The sequence below is a fragment of the Dromiciops gliroides genome, chromosome 4 (assembly GCF_019393635.1).
Source record: "Dromiciops gliroides isolate mDroGli1 chromosome 4, mDroGli1.pri, whole genome shotgun sequence".
Taxonomy (NCBI): Eukaryota; Metazoa; Chordata; class Mammalia; order Microbiotheria; family Microbiotheriidae; genus Dromiciops; species Dromiciops gliroides.
The window spans coordinates 345,566,145-345,585,389 of record NC_057864.1 but is presented as its reverse complement, the minus strand read 5'-3'; the positions used below and the strand labels follow the sequence as shown (position 1 = coordinate 345,585,389).

Genomic DNA, 19,245 nt, shown 5'->3' with positions numbered 1-19,245 from the left:
AAAAATAAATCTCATTTCTTTAGTCACCCCTTATATTTGTCACTAGAGAATTTTATTCTTTCCTAAAAGGGTTGTGTAAATGCCTAGCCCAACTAATAGCTGGAATTTAAGAATGCATAAGTAATCCATTTTACTACTGTGAAAGTTAAAATGGCAGCAACTTTGTGGTCTGATTTCAGTTGTCTATTTCATCCCTTTTCCACATATACAAGCATGTGTATATATGTATGTGTATATGCACAAATGTATACACGCACATACATTTGAATGAGTCAGTCAAAACACACAAAACATGAAGCTTCATAGAAAGTTCCTTAAATTCACATTTTACTTATTTCCGAGTAGCTTAGCACTAAGTACTCATATAAGTAAAATGTACTCATACTAGAATCACCCAGCAGGGAATGGAGCATTTGTTGGCTGATAGCATTTACAAAATTCCCCTTTGCTGCCTTCATTAGGCTAGCAGGAAAATGTAGATGAATGTAATTTTGACTAATGGGATGACTACAGATAAAATAGGCTAACTGCTAACTTTAAAATATATATATATTGGTGCCTCCTTTGTGGTTTATTTAGCCATACCTAGAAACTTCCAGTAAAGTCCCTAAAAATAACAAGCCACTGGACCTATGTACTAAAAAAAAGCCTTCTCCCCACCCCCTCCCCCATGAATTAAGCTTACTAGGAATTTTTTTTTTTTTAGGGAAGCAATTGGGGTTAAGTGACTTGCCCAGGGTCACACAGCTAGTAAGTGTTAAGCGTCTAAGGCGTGATTTGAACTCAGGTACTCTTGATTCCAGGGCTGGTGCACCACCTAGCTGCCCTGCTTACTAGGAATTTTAACGAAGTTACATTAATCTAGAGGGAGAAAAGGATGCAAAATGGCAATTTTTTTCAAGATAAAAGTTCTCCCATTTGAAATCACAGGTAATAGCTTTCATTAGCTATATATTAATGACAAAATAACTATTAATCCATCCTATATTAATACAGGAGTTTTCATTAAACAGTAAGGTTTTAATAAAAGCCTATACTTTGTAAAACCTGCATTTAATCTTATTTCAGTAGACCTTGATTACATCAGTAGATAAAGCTTTATTTTATACAATGGAAATTTGGATTTTCCAACAAATCCACTAACCAGTGACAGTAATTTTAGTTGGTGCTATATTTGCATCTGGCTGAAACATTCTGAAACAGTGGGAAATGCCAACAAACATTGTAGTGGTAGTAGACAATACTAAATGGTACAACAGCATTACTGTACTTATTTTTATTTAATCTTTAAATTTTATTCCTAGTTACAAAAACCGAGAGCCCATATTAACATTTCCCCCTTTAGATAACATTAAGATGTACAAAAATGTAAATAAAAGGGTATATGTGAAATTTCATTTCATCACTAGGACAGAAAAGTTACCACCTTCATAAGTGCCCTGCTGACTTTTGGCAGCAGTTAATAAATCATCTATTCAAAACAATAGATCTCAGCAACTCCAGAATAACAGTAGAGTTTACCATTCACTTGACTCCAAAGCTATGAAACCACCATTCCAAGGCTATTCTGGCCAACTAGGGGCTGCAAATATACTGATTTGGGAATTCTAGAGTGGAATAACCTGCAAAACAGTAATACAGTTCCACCTTAAGGTTTTGTCTATTTTTTAAAAAAGAATGTGTAAATCTTCTATTAAGACATATAAAAATCTAACTTCTTGTAGTTATTTGTTACACAAGTGTGCTAAGTTTTGGACTTTATAGCCATGTTAAACACTAATAAAAAACAAAAAAACCAGCATGGAAAGACTGCTCCTCCTATTAAAGGCAGCAAGAACAGGTGTGTACTCTTTCTCTCCATGAAATGAAGTCATAGTATTTGATACAGATCCTAAACTATACATTTCAATTTGGAATAAAAGAGGGAATAGAAAACACCCAGTCATAAGTAGGGTAGTAAACAGAGCAGAATAATAGGTAAGCTTTAAGTATTAGATTCTCAACTTTGTCTTTTCCTTTAGGGAACAAGGTGCTAATGTGTCACCCTCATAAACTAAATCATAATTGCTTCCAACTTTTTGCTGAAAATTTTAAATTGAGGCAAATGCTAAACTCTCCTATAAACTTAAAAACAACACTTCAATCTCCTCCATTCAACACCATTACTACCTTTTACATAAGCCTACTGTTTTATTAAGGTATAACACATGCCCTGAGCAATACTTTGGAAGTTAGCCAAGAGCCAAGCAGTTACAATGGCAAATACCAAGCAACCAGTTTCAATACAAATTCTGCCATTTTTCATGACTCATCTGCAAAAGCTGACTCAATACAAAACATAGGTTTTTTCGAAGAAGCAAGATGACAAAATGATTTAGGAAATTCTCAAATTAAACATTCCAAGAAGCCCTTTAGGATCACATCACATGTCTCAAGAGGCAATAGTCTGGCATGCTATATATTTACAAAGTAAAGGTATGAGTACAGTTTTTTTTAATGAGGATTAAGTGCTGAGAAATTAATATCACTTCAGATTTGACATAGGATGGCTAAAATCTTGTATGCAATCTGATATTGCTTATATGAAATCTAGAAAGTGGATATGATTAAGAAACAAAAATTTACTTTTGATGGCATGCAAGATTTTCTTCCACACAAATTTAGCAGACTGGAAGCCTCTTTGACTGTTCAAAGCATCCATAAAAGAAACACAACCAATTTATACATTTTATTCACATTTATTTTTCGCTTTTAGTGTGCTCACAGAAAATTAGAACACCTTAAGCAGGAGTTTAATAGCAATTTTTGTAAGCAAAGTTACATTCCATCTCTACGTCAAATTGGTCAAAGCTTCTCCAGTATTTACAAAACATGGTAAGACAAGATGCTACACAAAACCATTGCATCTGAAGATTTTTCCTTTATTCTCAAAGACGACTGGAAAAGAAAGCATTGTCTGCTGTAATCAAAAAACATACCACAGTATAAACAGTAACCATTCCACTTATCACAGCTTGGTTGAGTTTAAAATTTGTGTTTAAAAGGTCCAAGATGACTGCAGTTTTACAAAAATGGGCAGGGTGGAAAGAGTTGCAAACTTCATGTGCTTCTGGATATCAAGATTTGTTTTTATACAATAGTCACAGTTAAAAACACCCTGCTGGTAATACATAATTACACTTTATTAAGGTCATAAACCAGCAATAAACAATAAAGCCTATACAACTTGTATTTCTACTTAATCACTGACTGGTACAGCTAACATGAGATAAGTGAAAAGTTCCTATGGTTTAAATGAACTCCTAAGACTATGATTTTTTTTTTAATCTGGGTATTGATTTTTCTTTCCTTCTTAGTGTTGTAAACCTTATAGAACGCCTGCCTCGCAAAATACATCATAATAAGTTTTCTTTTAAAAAAAGACTAACCCCTTTACCTCATCATTTCTCGTGGCACATCATCTTGGCAATTTTATGCACCACTTGAATTTCCCCATTGTGGCCCCTATCACTTCATCTGATATCCCTTATTGACCCACCCATCTCCTTCATATATGGGCATGTCCATAGATTGACAAAGAAAGTTTACATTTTGAATAAAGATGCAAAGTATGCAAAAAACATTAATACTGATGCAAAAAAAAATAAAAGGAACAAGGCAGAGAGAGGGGTGTTTAAACTCTCCCTCGACCTGTTGGAATGGTGGTAACAGAATGATTTGAGATGGGATCTGTGGGGAGGGAGAGAAAAATTGTTTTTTTTTCTTAAAAAAAAAAAGCAAAAATTAAAAAAAAGAAGACATCTTTAAAATCAATCCCTGGTTATAGACAAGTTCTCCAAAACCAGTACCTGGCACCACTCCAACAAACAAACAGGGGGGAGAAAAGTTCTTCGATTATCTCAAAACCTCTTGCCCGTTTACTCTGCGGCCGCCTCGGCTGGGGGGGCTTCTGGACTGGACTCGGACGGGGCCTCCTGTGTGGGGGCTGCTGAGGCTGTCGAGGCTGTGGCTGTGGCTGCTGCTGCGGGGGGCTGCTGCTCCTCGGCTTTGGCCGCCTCGGCCTCGGGAGCGGCGGCCGCGGGGCTCTCAGCACCCGACGAGGTCGCGGCAGGGGCCTCCTCGCCCGCGGAGGCCTTCTCCTCGGCCTTCTTGGCCTCGTCGGACGAGGCGCCCTTGACCTCGTCCCCCGCGGGCGCCTTCTCGGGCGCGGCCTCGTCGGCCTTGGCCTCCTGCGTGGACGCGTCGCCGCCGGCCCCGCTCCCCGCGTCTTCCCCGGCCGCGGCCTCATCACTCGCCCCGCCGGCCTCCTCCCCGCCCGTGGCCGCCGAGCCCTCGGGGGCAGCCGCAGAGCCCGCGGCGGCGGCGGGGCCCGCGCCCGCGGCCTCGTCCTTCCCGCCCTCGGCGGCAGCGGCGGGGCCCGCAGCTCCCCCGGCCGCGCCCTCGGCCTCGCCGCCCTCGCCCGCCTCCTTCTTGTTCTTCTTGAAGGAGAAGCCGCTCAGCTTGAAGGACTTCTTGAAGGAAAAGCGCTTCTTTTTTTTTTTCGGGGTCTCGTTGCTGCTGGGAGAAGGCGTCGCCCCGTCCTCCGCCTTAGGGGACGACGACGACGACGCAGACGCTGCCTCGCCTTCTGCCGCGGTGGGTGACGCGGGCTCTGCGCCCTCGCCCTCCCCGGCTCCCGCCGTCGCCGTTGGGGTCTCCTTCTCGCTCGGGCTCCCGGCCGCCGCTGGGGCCTCGGGGGACCCGGCCGCCTCCTCCTTTTCGGCCCCGGCCGCCGGGGAAGCGCCCGTCGCCGCCGCCGACTCCTCTTTGTCTGCGGCCGGGGCGCTGCCGTTGGCCTGCAGCTCCTCCTTGGCGCCCGGCTCGGCGGCCGCCGGCGACGCGTCGCCGTTCACCTTCACGTGGCCGTTCTCCTGAAGGGGCAGAGAAGCGGGGAGCGGGTCACACGCACTGCGATGCCAGGAGGCCCCATCCCCTCCCTTTCCTTCCCTTCCCTACCCCTCTCCCCAACCATCCCTCCTCCCCCGCACGAGGGAAGAGCTACCCTACAGCAGTAAGCCAACATCCAAGGGATGGGGCGGCCTGCCCTGCGAGGAAAGGCCAACCAACCACCGGACTATCAGGTTTCGCGCTCCCCAAGGGTCATTGGAGGAAGGGGCGGGGGAAGAATCCAAAATTAAAAGTGCATTTTGGTAAAGCCCCATCTCTTTGCTTTAAACATTAAGATAGCGTCGTAGCCGAGTCCTCCGGAAAGACACTTAGCCAAGGCATTGGAGGATGGGAGGGGGGGTGAACTGCATCGGAGATGACCCCTTTTCTCTTCTTCCCTCCACCCCCCAACCCCCCCGACCATTCAAAACAAACGCGGAGGGGATAGGAAAGGCCCGCTTCCCAGGAGTACGGGCCTGGCTAGGCAGAGGACAGCCTGCGCCGGCAGAGGGCGCTGTGGTTCCACCGGCTGGGCCCGGCCGACTGGGCCCGCCGGGCTCGGGGGGCGGGGACCACTAGGCCTGCCTGCTTTGCTGCTGCGCCCCGGAGCTCCCCAGCTCGCCTCTCGTCCAGCGGCAGCGCTGCTGAGGAGCAAGCCTAACAAAGCTCAGATTGCTCCCCTCCCTTCCAATCCGGTTAGAGCCAACAAGAAAGGAAACGCGGTATCTTGCGGGTCTCTTCCTTCTGCTCGCTCGCTCCCTCCCTCCCTCGTTCCCCCCCTTTTCTTCCTCCCACTTTCGTGCGATTCTGTGAAGCTTGGGGCGCCCCCTCCCGCGCCCCGACGGCTGGGTTTGCATTTTTAACGGGTTCAGAGCCTGCCCGGGTTGGTCAAGGCGAAGTTACAGCATCTGCTCTAGGAAAAGAGGCGTGGTGGGTGCCTTAGTGTTTTAAATGCAGCCACCCATAGCCAACCTCTCGTGCGGTAACCGAGGCCATCCGAACAGGCGGAAAAGCAGTGACAGGGTGGTCAGCATCCCTGGCAAGAGATGCCAGCGACCAAAACGCCACGCAAACCAAAGAGAACCAAATACATGGTATCCACCGTTTCGTTCTCCTCCCACTCCCAATTCCCCTTTGAAGGGGCAAGCAGATAGGGACTTTCCAGTGTTGAAAGGGCCATTTAAAAAAGACCAGATAGTCGTGTAATTCTACAGCTTCCTAAAAATTAGATTTAGAGCTGCTGGGGGTGGGGGTGTGTGTAAGAATACAGCAAAGTAACTAAAGACAAGCTTTTTCTCTCCCCCCCCCCCCAATCTATCTTCAAGTAGCAACAACCACAAAGCCTCTGATCCAAGCGCTACGGAGCACGCTTCAACTACTTAAAAATAAGGCACCTTATTTTAAGGTGCCTTAAGGCTCCTTTTTCCCATCGCCTTTACCACCCACATCTGTCGACCCCCAAAACACCCCCACCCCCTCCGGTTAAGAAATCACTAAGGCAAACGAGCCACAACGAAAAACATTTCAAACACAATGCCTTCAGGAAAAGACAACCTGGACTAAGGGGGGGGGGTGGACACCAAGCTAATCATGTTTTACCAAGCTCAAAAACACGCCATTTTAAATGAAAACACTACTCTTCCACAATACACTATAGAATTCACCAGGAACCATTCTTGGTGGCGGGGAAGCATCTCCTATGAGAAATGAACAGGGCAAACTGTCCCTTTTCATTCAAGTTTGAGACTAGAATCCGGCCACGCTCCTTTCCACAGAATGTGCCCAAGGCACAACCCAAGAGGAAGAAAAGGGGGTGAGACAAGGGAAAGAGAAGACACCAAATAAGTAAATAAAACCAAGAGTTCGATTTACCTGTCCATTTGCCTTGGAAGGCGATGCAGCTACTGCTGCTTCCCCGGGTTTCTCAGCAGCAGCTTCGCCTTTTGCAGCGGTCTTAGAGAACTGGGCACCCATGCTGGCTTATTCAACAAAGAAACTCAACAGATCCAAAAGGGGGGAAACAAAGAGCCTTGGGTTGGTATAAATACTGGGCGATCAGCAGCAGCAGTAGCAGCAGCAGCAGCAGCAACACACCAGAGGGAGGGGGGATGGGGGTGGTGGAAGAAAAGAGAACAGAACCGATTATATACACTCCCGATAAAAAATTTTAGTCGAAGAGATCAAAAAGCAGCAGCATAGGAGGGAGGGAAAAGGGGGAAAAGTCGAGCACAAAAAAAAGGCGCCCAGGTGTAGTTTTTTTAAAAAAAGAAGTAATAAAAAAATCCCAGATTTGTAGCCGCACTGTAGACAAGGGGAAAATGGAGAAATCTCCCTGGTTGCTAATAAGATGCGGAGTCCAACGCCCAAGTGCACAGATGAATGGGCTTCCCGAGCGCTGACGGCAGCCCCCGCCCGCAGCCGACCAATCCCGGCGCCGCCACACAAAGGAGGGGGCTGGGCTTGCAATTGGAGCGAACAATGGAGCCGCGTTTTGCAAACGATTTGAAAATCAGCCTTAGACTGAGAATTAATGCCCTCCAAATAAATAAATCAATTAAAAATACATGCCTCTCGTCTCCCTCCGCTTGCAAATAATAATGCATCACTTTATTGGCTTGCTTTGTTTGGAATTAATTAACACGGGGGGGGGGTATGGGCGGGGAGTGGGTTAACTTGACTTGCAGTGACTCTCGTCAGACTATATCTCTGTCTATATCCTTCACCACACTCTACTCTCCCTCCCTTTTGCATGTGAGTATGTGTTCGGGTGTATGTGTACGTATGTGTGTTAACCTAAAGACAGTGGTTTGGCTCGTGTTTGTTTTTGCAATGTGTTCTCTGTGTTCCATATAGGATCAACAGATAGCGCACAGTGTTTGCCTTTTAATTGGATGCAATTGTTAAATCACCCCGATTTGGAAGGTATTTAAACCACGAAGATCGAGTTTCGTCCAACGAGATCACGAGTTAGAATGAGTTAGTCTGTAGGCCAGATGTGAAAAATGCAAAAGCAGCAGTGGCAGCCATACCCCTCCCCCTATCCGTGTCAATATTGGCATGAAATAAAATATCTTGCCATTAGACCTATGGCTTTTATCAAATTCCCCAGTCTTGTTATTCTCGTTTAGTGATTTAAATGTATACATATATGCATGCATGTGTGCATATGTGCATACACTTTTGTGAAGCAGGAACTATTTGTGGAAAAAAATTTATTTCCTTGCATTTTATCAGTGGACGAAACTACAGAATTATTGCATCTTCAGTTAAAGTGAAATGACACATCTCTGACGTGTATGAGTCCATGTTTATAGCTTGAATGCAGTTCACTTCAGTACGGATCTTTTTAGGCTGCCAAGATAAGATTTTTTTTTCTTTCTTTCTTTTACAATATGTGTGCGCGCGGGGGCGCGCGTGCGTGGTGGTGGTTGTTGATGTGTGTGTGTGTGTGTGTGTGTGTGTGTATTTTAGAGGTGGGGGAAAAAGCAGGGTTGAAATCCTAGGCAACAGGATAGACGATTCTCTCGTTTAAAGGAGAAATTGTCAGTATAAAAAGAGACTGCATGGAGATCACTGAATTGCTATCTAGCTTGACTGGAATTGGATGAGGGAGAAAAGCTGCTGTAATTGATACAGTATTAGTTTAAAACGATACTAAATTACACAAATTGTCCTGGCATTCCCTGGCAATGAAAGTCCCGTACTTTATTTGTGTGACAAGATAATGCTTCAAAGTATTGTAAATAATCAAGAACTTAACCTTCCAGAAAGCGTAGAGCCCTCCCACCCGCATTTTAGTCCCGAAAGGTTACACTTGTGGCAAAATCTGACCACCTTTTCTTGGTTGCATTTCGTCATCCCGAAGTGAACATTCGCTTTCGCTTTTCTGGAGGTGAGAATCAGCCCAAAGAACAGTTAATTCCTCCTGGTCAAAAAGCACAAAAGGACGCTGGCTCTGAATTTTCAAATAGCTTTATTTTCTGCTTATTGTAGGGAAATGGGTCATACTCTCAGAGTGGCAAAGACGGTTGGTTCAGCCAATCCTTCTTTGTTCAAGTATGTCTTTGAAAATCACCAAGCTGAACAGCGTACGTGGAGATTCAGTTTTGTACAGTCTAGTTCACTCTGATGCATTATTCAATCACGAAATCATATTCCCCCCGAGCTGATGTGAATACATTTTCGTAGAAGTGCATCTTGCCAATAAACATATCTTATCACCCTTATGGGAGCACGCTGGCCAAAAGATCGGCAGGAGAGATGGAAGAAAACTCGAATCCCTCGCAATAGCTGGAGAGTCCCAAACTGAAACGTAAACTGGGCAAATCCAATAGCATCCAGGCGTTTGTGAAATGAGCGTTTAAAGCTGTTGATTTTCTTCCCCCAGAAAACTGGAAGCATACTCTTTTTTCTGTCCCCCACCCTTAGCCCCCGCCCCGTTTTTTAAACTGATGTGGTTCCTAGCTGTGTTGAAAGATGCCTTTCCTCCAACACATGCACAAAGAAACAGAACGGTGCTCGATTTGAGTTTTTCTCGCAGACTCGTCTTCTGCTCTCCATTTGGGGGCTGCTTTTATTGCTTCTTTGTTACCAAGCTGCTGTATTGCTTCAACCCCCCCACCCCCCACACACCCCCCTCCCGCTTTTCTTTAGCAGGATGCCTATTTGCTTGGTATCGACTGGTTGTCCTGGCAACGGCCGGAGAAGATTCTGAGCTACTGGGGGTGGGTTGGAGGGGCGGAGCTGGCGCTCAGAGTGTTGGGGGCAGAATGGGAGGTGGAGAAGGGAGGGCAAAGAGGGAAGGGAGTGAGAGACAAGGAGACAGACACAGAAGCAGATGGACTCGGGAGGGGGTGGCGGGTCCGGATTGGATGGGGGGAGGGGGAAGGGAAGGAGGACACGGAACAACTGGGGGACCAGAGGGAACCAACCTAGCTTGTGGTAGCGTTGGGTGGAGGAGGCAAGTGAGAAAAAATACATAGGCTGAATTCCCAGGATAGCTTTCCTAGTTTTGTGCAAAAAATGGTTTCCTACATCGAGTTTGCTTGAGAACAGAATTGATGGGATGGGATTGTAAGGGAGAGGGAGATGATAGAAAAAAAAACATTTGGGATTGTAAAGTGATGTGGGGGCGGGGCAGAGTGGTGAAGTAACCGCCAACTGCTTCCAAAGGAAGCCATGTGAAAAGGCAGGGATATTAGACTAGGCTGAGAAAATGGATTTCCAACACGGAAAGAAAGTGAATGAAAGGAAGAGGGATGAATACTGAGGGTAGGCTAGGAACAAACTGAGAAGAGATATTTTTAACTTAAAAGCAGCAGACTTGGAGGGAAGATAAGACTCATTTAACTGGGAAACAGGTAGAAGTCCAGTTACAAGCTATATTGAACAGAATAGAAAGTTTCTCAGCAGTTTGGTTTTCTGACACAGAGTTAAAAATGAAAACGTCAAATGGGTGATCACATAAATCTGAGGGTTCAGTGGCACACACTGGAGCCCCACAGAGAAAATCTGAAATTTGCCTTTAAAATGTTTAAAAGTTGGCATGATAAATTAGTATTGGTAACCTATGTCCAGCAAGAAAGAAAGTGGAATGGCCTTTGTTTTCAGAGTTTATTGTCCCATCAATGAGGATATTTCCAGATAGATGGACACGGTATTCCATTACTTTGGAGAATAGCAAAATTTGTTTTTTAGAATTGTTCACTTTGGAATGACAGATCACTTGATAAAGCATTTAAAAAGAAAAAAAGATTTTTTTTTTCAAATATAGCATACAAAAAAGGGAGAAGAGGGAAGTATGTGAAAGAAGTTAACTGATAATTATGCTATTAAAAAGGGTTAAAAAAAACTTACCTGAAAAGCACTCTCTAGACTCTCTAGCCTCCAAATTAAAATATGGCCATAGTAACTAATAGTATCTTCTATTTGGCTCAGTTCAATTTAATTTAACAAATGTTGAATGAGACACAAAATTTAGATAAGACACAGTCAAATCAAGAAGCATTTATTAAGCATTTATTATGTTCCAGAACATTGTCCTAACGCTAGGATACAAAGAAAGGCAACAATGCCTGTCCTCAGGCTCTCAGAATCTAAGGTGAGATACAACGCAGAAACTATGAAAAATATCCTAAAACTTGGAAGTAATATCAGAGGATAAGTACTGGCATAGAGATCAGAATAGGTTTTTCCAAGGGGTGGGATTTTAGCAAAGACCTGAAGGAAGCCAGGGAAACAATGAGAGGAGAAGAGGAGGGAGAGTATCTGAGGCAAGGGAAGAACCAATGAAAATTCATTTGAGTCAAGAGAATGTTTTTTTGTGAAGAATAGCAAAGAGTCTTAGTGTCGCTGGATCCAAGAGTAAGTACATGGAGGGAAGTAAGGTTGTAAGAAGACTGAAAAGCTAGAGAGGATCCAGGTTATGAAGGGTTCTAAACGCTAAGCAGAAAATTTTATATTTGTTCCTGGAAGTAATAGGGAGCTAACTACTGGAGTTTAATGAAGGGAATTGTGTGTGTGTGTGTGTGTGTGTGTGTGTGTGTGAGAGAGAGAGAGAGAGAGAGAGAGAGAGAGTTGTTTAAAATCTAAATTGTGGGTTCTAATCTGCCCCCCCCCCAAGTCTTGGGAGGAAGCTGGCTAAAATCACTGAGAAATTCAGCAAGAGTTTAGGCTTTTGGGGCAGCTAGGTGGTGCAGTGGATAGAGCACCAGCCCTGGATTCAGGAGGACCTGAGTTCAAATCTGAGTTCAGACACTTGACACTTACTAGCTGTGTGACCCTGGGCAAGTCACTTAACCCCCATTGCCTCACAAAAAAACAAAACAAACAAACAAAAAAAAAGAGCTGAGGCTTTTAAAGATTTATTAAAATATATATTATAGAAATCTCACCACCATCAAGCTGGTGTTCGAATGACTAAGAGCCCCCCCACCCTTTTCTCCATCTGTGCTTTAAGGAGATCATTTTGATAGCTGAATGAAAAATGGATTGGAGTAGGGAGAGACTTGAGGGACACCAACTGCAGGCTATTGCATTGGTGAAGGGATGAGGTGATGAGGGCCTGAACAAGGGTGATAGCATTGTCAGAGAAGAGAAGGGAAGCATATATGAGAAATATTTTGAAGGTAGAATTGAAAGGATTTAGCAACGGCTTGGGTGTGGAGGGAGGGGATGGAACATAATGTGAGAAAGGGAGAAGTCAAGTATGATACTTAGGTTTTGAGCCTCCGTAACTGGAGGGTGGGGTGGGGGGATTGGTGGTGACCTTGACCTCAATAGAGAAGTTAAGAAGATAAGAAAGTTTTGGGAGAAAAGTAATAAATTGTGCTTTGGACATGTTGAGTTGAGAAGTCTATGGGATATCCAATTGGATATGTCCAACAGGTAGTGGTAAATATGGGACTAGAAGCTAGGAAAGAATGTAGGGCTATATAAATTGATTTGAGAATCATCTACATAGAGATGATCATTGAATCCATGGGAGCTGATGAAATGATCAAGTGAAAAAATGTAGAGGGAGAAGAAAAGAGGGCCCTGGCTTCATGGAATTTGTAGCCTTATAAAGTTTCAGAATGATGTAATATCATTCATTACTCTGCATAGAACAGTGGCTTCCATGAATCGAATTGAACCAAATAGAGGGTACTTTTAAATGCCATGGAGACAGGAACTAGACCTATGATTCCATTTCTTAGGGAGGAAACTTCCTCTACCAATAGTATTAAAGAGTTGCTTAGGGCAATGAGTAGTCAAGAGTTTTGCCAAGGGTGACACAGCCAGTCTATGTCAGAAGCAGGAATTAAACCCAAGTCTTCCAGGCTCTTTAACCTGCTCTTATATCTACTATGGACTGTCTCTCTAAATACCATGAGCACATTTAATTTCAACCCTATAAAGTCTTGCATTTCATAAAGCTATGAAATCTGGGATTTTCTAATTCCAGATTTCATAGTTCCTCAGAGTTGGTTTAATCCTGATGATGATAAATCTTCGTGTAAATTTCTTATTCCTCAATATAAATTCATAAATTTCATACCAGCACCAACAAACATTCCCACCCCACCCCACACCCTCTTGCATTCTACCTACACAACTTTGGCATGCTTTCCAGCTTGAAAGTAAATAATATGTTATCTTTTCAGAAATAAAATGTGATTTGCTGCCCCATGGCAACATTTGTAATTCTTGTATGTATAGTACACTGGTTTGCTGTAATAAAGCACAGGTAAAAAACCAAAACAAAACAAAACCAAAAACCCTCAGATGATCATGATTGTTTGGTTTCACAACTCGGGAAATTTATGAAACCAGAAACAGAAAGGAAAGAAAATTCCTTATCAATAATGAATAAGGCAGAGCAGCTTCTAGGAGTACATAGTAAGACTCCAATTGGTTTTAATTGACACACCCCAAAACTAGGACATTCTTCACCTTTAGACCAGTACCACTTCCAAGCTACAACATTCTTTACTTTCAGTCAGTTAGGAAGACTTTGGAAGCTATGAAAACTTCAAAGAATCACTTCTAATCTGATCTGAAAAGACTAGAAACTAACACATCCACAATAGGAATGGATTTTTTGGAATGCAAGATTCACTCCAGATAGGTAGATAGATGATCATTAGAAAATGAAATTCCACCAGAGGCAGGAAGATATCTGTAGCCATGCTTCTTCAGGAATACCAGTTGGATTTAGTAAGACTTTCTATTTTGAAGGAGCTTTGGTATCAGTTGAGAACCACGTAGTTTCATATCCTTTAGACAAAATCAGTAAAAGGAAGAAAAAAATATGGGCTGGCAATCAGAAAAAGCTCTTTCCCCCCAGAGTTTTAACTAAAATCACCCTTTTCTTAAATGCCTTATGCCATTTTATCCCTTGAGTATAAAGTGAAAGCTTTAGGAAAACTTGAAAATAGAGTTGGGGGGTTTTCTTTCTTTCTTTCTTTCTTTCTTTCTTTCTTTCTTTCTTTCTTTCTTTCTTTCTTTCTTCCTTTCTTCCTTTCTTCCTTTCTTCCTTCCTTCCTTCCTTCCTTCCTTCCTTCCTTCCTTCCTTCCTTCCTTCCTTCCTTCCTTCCTTCCTTCCTTCCTTCCTTCCTTCCTTTCTTCCTTTCTTCCTTCCTTTCTTCCTTTCTTCCTTTCTTCCTTTCTTCCTTTCTTTCTTTCTTTCTTTCTTTCTTTCTTTCTTTCTTTCTTTCTTTCTTTCTTTCTTTCTTTCTTTCTTTCTTTCTTTCTTTCTTTCTTTCTTTCTTTCTTTCTTTCTTTCTTTCTTTCTTTCTTTCTTTCTTTCTTTCGTTGATTTGGGTTTTGGTGGGGCAATGAGGGTTAAGTTACTTGCCCAGGATCACACAGCTAGTAAGTGTGAAGTGTCTGAGGTAAAATTCGAACTGAGGTCCTCCTGAATCCAGGGCTGGTGCTCTATCCACTGCGCCACCTAGCTGCCCCCTTCCTCATTTTCAAAGGTAACAAACAAGTAAATGAAGAAAAGGAAATCAACACTTACACATTAGGAAAGATCAAGTTCCTTGACTCTCACAACTGTCTAAAGCCATTTGTTCATTTGTTGGAATGCACTCAGAGTACTACATGTTCATCTGAAAAACAAACAACACCAAAAACAACAAAACAAACAAAAACATGCTTTAGGTTAAAACTTTTGCCTGGTAGGATTAAGCAAAGACTTAGGAGACAAAATAATTCATCATTCCTGTTTTAAAAGGCATAACTACTTTCTGATACTTGAAAAGTAGAAATACCTTTTGCCTTAAATGAGGTACATGAATTGTTCTGGAAATCTAGAAACTAAATGCTGACTTAATTGTGGATTAGTTTTTGAAAGATTAATCAACCAACAAGCATTTATTAATCATCTAAGTGTCAGTCACAGGGCTGGGTGTTGGAAAACCAAAGACAAAAGTGAAACCATTCTTGCCCTCAGGGAGCTTGCGGTCTCTCTCAAGGAGACAAGTATTTATATAGAGAACTATATACAAGATAATTTGAGGAGTGGGACAGAGAGACACTTATAATTTTGGGGATTAGGAAAAGCATACAAAAGCAACAACTCTACTATTTGCTATGACAAAAAAGTAAAATCTTAAAACCAGTTTACAAATACTTAGGGAACATCTACTATGTCCTCATATGGTGTTAGGCACTACAGAAGAACTGTAAGTAAGCTGTTTGAGGGTAGTAACTCTGGCTTAAGTAGTAGATGCTTAATAAATTCTCTTTGAATTGAATTGAATTGAATTGTTACAAGGAGTTCTCCAGACAATCAACACCCATTTTTCTCTGACCAGTATTTCCCATTGTAACTTCATAAACTGACATTCTGGTTTATAACTGCAATCCCATTTCATTTTATGCTGATAAATCAGGTTCCCTAACACAAGATTGTATCTTCAGGTCAGTGTTGTAAGTATACTTCTGAAGGGTAGGGGTGATTCTTTAATGTCACTGACTCCAGCATACATTTCCGTGTGTTTTCCCCAATTTCAAGCACCAGTTATTAATGCCAAAGTTTCTTAACCTTTTTTTTTCTGTCATAAATCCTTTTTGGAATCTATTTAAGCCTGTGGATCCCTTCTCAGAAAAATGTTTCTCATTATGTAAAATAAAATACATAGGACAACAAAGGAAATCAAATATATTGAATATAGTCAATCAAAACAGTTTGAAAAACAAGTTCATGGATGCCAAGTTAAGAACCCCAGGTTAAGAGATAGACCAATATATTAATGTATTCCCCTGATAGCAAATGATTTAACCCAGTCAAAAATGCACATATCTCTATAAATCTCTTTATTTATTAATTTTTTTTTTTAGTGAGGCAATTGGGGTTAAGTGACTTGCCCAGGGTCACACAACTAGTAAATGTTAAATGTCTGAGGCCGGATTTGAACTCAGGTACTCCGGACTCCAGGGCCAGTGCTCTATCCACTGTGCCACCTAGCTGCCCTCCATAAATCTCTTAAGGTGTGACTTGAATATTATTGGGGAGGCAGGGAAGAAAGAAAGAAAATATATTGGGAAGGAAAGGACTTGTTGGGCACTGCTCCAGTCCCACTACAGAGGCCTTTTCTACTTAGGTGCAGTACCTGTTTTGTTTTTCAGTAGCTAAAAGCCTTTGGTCTGGAGTAATCTGACATATTTTTGAAATTTCATTCTTAGCCACATGATCCTATTTCCTAATAAGCAAGAGGAATTTGAGGTAAATAAAGCTGAAATTGTGCCCTATCCCCCTTTTACTTGTTTAATTATACAATTCAGCTGGTAGCAGATAGTCTCTTTTTTAGAGCTCTAGGCTGAAGTAGCATAGCACAGGAGATAGAAAGTGGTGCTCAGAGTCAGGAAGACCTGGGTTCAAATCCTGCCTGGGAAATAGATTGGCTATGTAACACTGGGCTAGTCACTTAACCTCAGTGCCACTCAGTCAACTCTAAGTTGCAGGGTGGGTAACTCTCTGAATCCCCTTAGTGGGAATTCCCTATGCTGATTAAATCACAGGGCTGGCATAAAAAAGTAGTAGTTCTATAGCTCTCATGGGTTCAGTTTTAGTGGGTATGAAAGATAGATAGAAAGGAGCTATTAGCAAAATTGAATGATAGTTAAGGGTAGCCAAAGAGTTTACTTCTCTTGAAATTTTTGCCTAGTGGGAATAAGAGGTTAGTTTCAAAGGGTTTGTTGGTATGAAACATGTCTTATTATATGGAAAAAATTATAATGCAGTGGCCACCAACACATGACTGTGCGACTTTGCAGAATGACTTTTTCTGCTAGCTCACAGAATAGGGCATCTAGGTGGCACAGTGGATAGAGTGTTGGGCCCAGGGTTGGGAATCCTCTTCCTGGGTTCAAATCTGTCCTTAGAAATTTACAAGCTGGGGGCAGCTATGTGGCCCAATGGATAGAGCAATGGCCTTGGATTTAGGGGGACCTGAGTTCAAATCTGGCCTCAGACACTTAACACTTACTAGCTGTGTGACCCTGAGCAAGTCACTTAACCCCAATTGCCCTGGAAAAAAAAAAACAAAAAACAACAAACAAAAGACAAACAAACAAAAAACCAGAAATTTACAAGCTGTATGACCCTGGGCAAGTCACTCAACCCTATTTGCCTTAGTTTCCTCATCTGTAAAATGAGCTGGAGAAGGAAATGGTAAACTGTTCCAGTATCTTTACCAAGAAAAACCCCAAATGGGGTCACAAAGAGTAGGAAAAGACTGAACAATAACAACAATTCAAAATATTACTATGGACAGCTGAATTCAACTAGGTGTAATAGTTGCATGGGGTAGGGCCAGTATCTAATCAAAAAAGAAAGACTGAGGGAAAAGGAAAGGAGTGTGGAATATTTGAAAGTACAGAAAAGAAATTTGCATGTTAGCCTGCGGTGGGGTGATAACAACAAGTATCTCATGCTATCTTCCCTTCTTGTATTCAAAAGTTCTGCATAATTATCTTATTTATTTTGTTTAGTCCTTAAGATCTTAAACTAGAAGAGAATTTAGAAACCATTTAATGCTATCCTTTCATTGTACAGATTAGGAAACTGAGATCCAGAAAAGTAATTTGTCTATGTTATGGAGGGAACAGATACAAGGGCTGACTTGTATCTGTTTTGCAAGGACCTTGCAAACCAAGGTCCTTGGACTCCAAACTTTATGCTATACCACACAACTCAATGCCATTGGGGTTTTGTCTTCTTATAGTAGTATAGACTCAGAGTATTTGTTGTTATTGTTGATGTATCATAAAGAAAGATTTCATATAGGCCAAAATATTCATAGAAACACTTTTTATGATAGCAAAACACTGAAAACAAATTGAGTACCCATTGAATGGGAAATAGTTGAACCAATTCTGACATTTGAATGTAATGGAATACTGTTGCAGCCTGAAAAATAAAGAATATGAGGAATTCAGAGACACATAGGATGTCTTGTAAGAACTAATACAGATTCCCACCTCCTGACGAGAAGTGATGTAGAATGAAACACACACTCTTTTTTTTTTGGTGAGGCAATTGGGGTTAAGTGACTTGCCCAGGGTCACACAGCCAGTAAGTGTCAAGTGTCCAAGGCTGGATTTGAACTCAGGTACTCCTGACTCCAGGGCCAGTGCTCTATCCACTGCGCCACCTAGCTGCCCCAAAACACACACTCTTGAACATGGTGATGTGGAACTTTGTTTTGTTTGACTATCCACATTTGTCTGGAGGGCTTTCTTTTCAATTGGAGGGAGAATGTGAGAAAGAACTTAACTGAGTTAACAAATAAAGCACTTTGAAAACCTTAAAGTGCTATATAAATGCTAGCTCTTATTGTTAATATAAAAATAAAATTTATTTTAAAAAACATTAAAGGAACGTATGCAGAGCAAATAAACAAAGCTAGAAAATAATAGTTAGGCAATAAATATTTTATTAAGCACCTAATATGTACCAGACATTGTGCTTAATCACTAGGGATACAAAAATGGTAAAAGTCTCTGCTTGAGGGGCTCACAATCTAATGGGGGATATGGCATGCAAATAACTATATAAAAATAAGCTATAATCAAAATAAAGAGGAAATAATCAAGGGATGGGAGGCACTAGAATTAAGTGTGATTCAGAAAGCCTTCCTGTAGAAGGTAGGATTTTGGCTGGGACTTCAAAGAAACCTTCAAAGTCAGGAAGTGAAGATGAGGAGGGAGAGTATTCCATGAATGAGGGACAGCCAGTGAAAGTGCCCAGAGTTGGGAGATGGAATATACTGTAAGGTATAAAAAGACTAGAATAGTGGGAGGGGCAGTTTATGAAGGGCTTTTAATGTTAGTGGCTACTATAATATAAACCAAAACAACACTCTATGGCCATTGCACTCAGATTAATTTCAGTGACCAATTTTGGTCCTGGAGAGCAATTAATGAAATATACCTTCCTCCTCTTACTAGTGAGGTAGGGGAATACATTTGGATGACTATAAACATGTCATGTCACCTACAGACTCCATGGTTTGTCAGTTTGGCTTAATTGTTTTTCTTTATTACAAGGGATATACATTGGGAAATGATTAGTATAAAGGCAAAAACTATCAAGAAAACTTTACAAATTAGTAGAAAGTTAAAATTAAATAAACAAGACTAATTGTGATCTGTAAGAAAATAGTAAACACTTAATAAATATTATGTATTCTATATATTACACATATTTATTATATTAAATAGTCAAGGCAGTAGATAAACATTTAAGTATCTACAATGTGCCAGGCATTGTGCTAAGTGAAAGGGATACAAATAAAAGTAAAAACAAAGACAGTGCCTCCCCTCAAGGAG

General features: G+C 41.8%; 1 protein-coding gene across 1 annotated transcript; it reads right to left on the bottom strand.

The window, feature by feature from the left end:
- Positions 1 to 3,417: 3,417 nt before the first annotated feature.
- Positions 3,418 to 7,392, bottom strand: MARCKS (myristoylated alanine rich protein kinase C substrate). Its single transcript, XM_044004008.1, has 2 exons — positions 6,799 to 7,392; positions 3,418 to 4,910 (listed from the first exon to the last, which is right to left on the bottom strand). The coding sequence occupies exons 1-2, from the start codon at positions 6,898 to 6,900 to the stop codon at positions 3,918 to 3,920; spliced, it is 1,095 nt and encodes a 364-aa protein (XP_043859943.1). The 5' UTR covers positions 6,901 to 7,392; the 3' UTR covers positions 3,418 to 3,917.
- Between the last annotated feature and the right edge of the window lie 11,853 nt (positions 7,393 to 19,245).

Coding starts and splice junctions, on each gene's coding strand:
- MARCKS (XM_044004008.1), bottom strand. CDS start 6,900: ATGGGTGCCCAGTTCTCTAAGACCGCTGCAAAAGGCGAAGCTGCTGCT. Junction 4,911..6,798: donor CTTCCAAGGCAAATGGACAG/GTAAATCGAACT, acceptor CTGCCCCTTCAG/GAGAACGGCCACGTGAAGGT.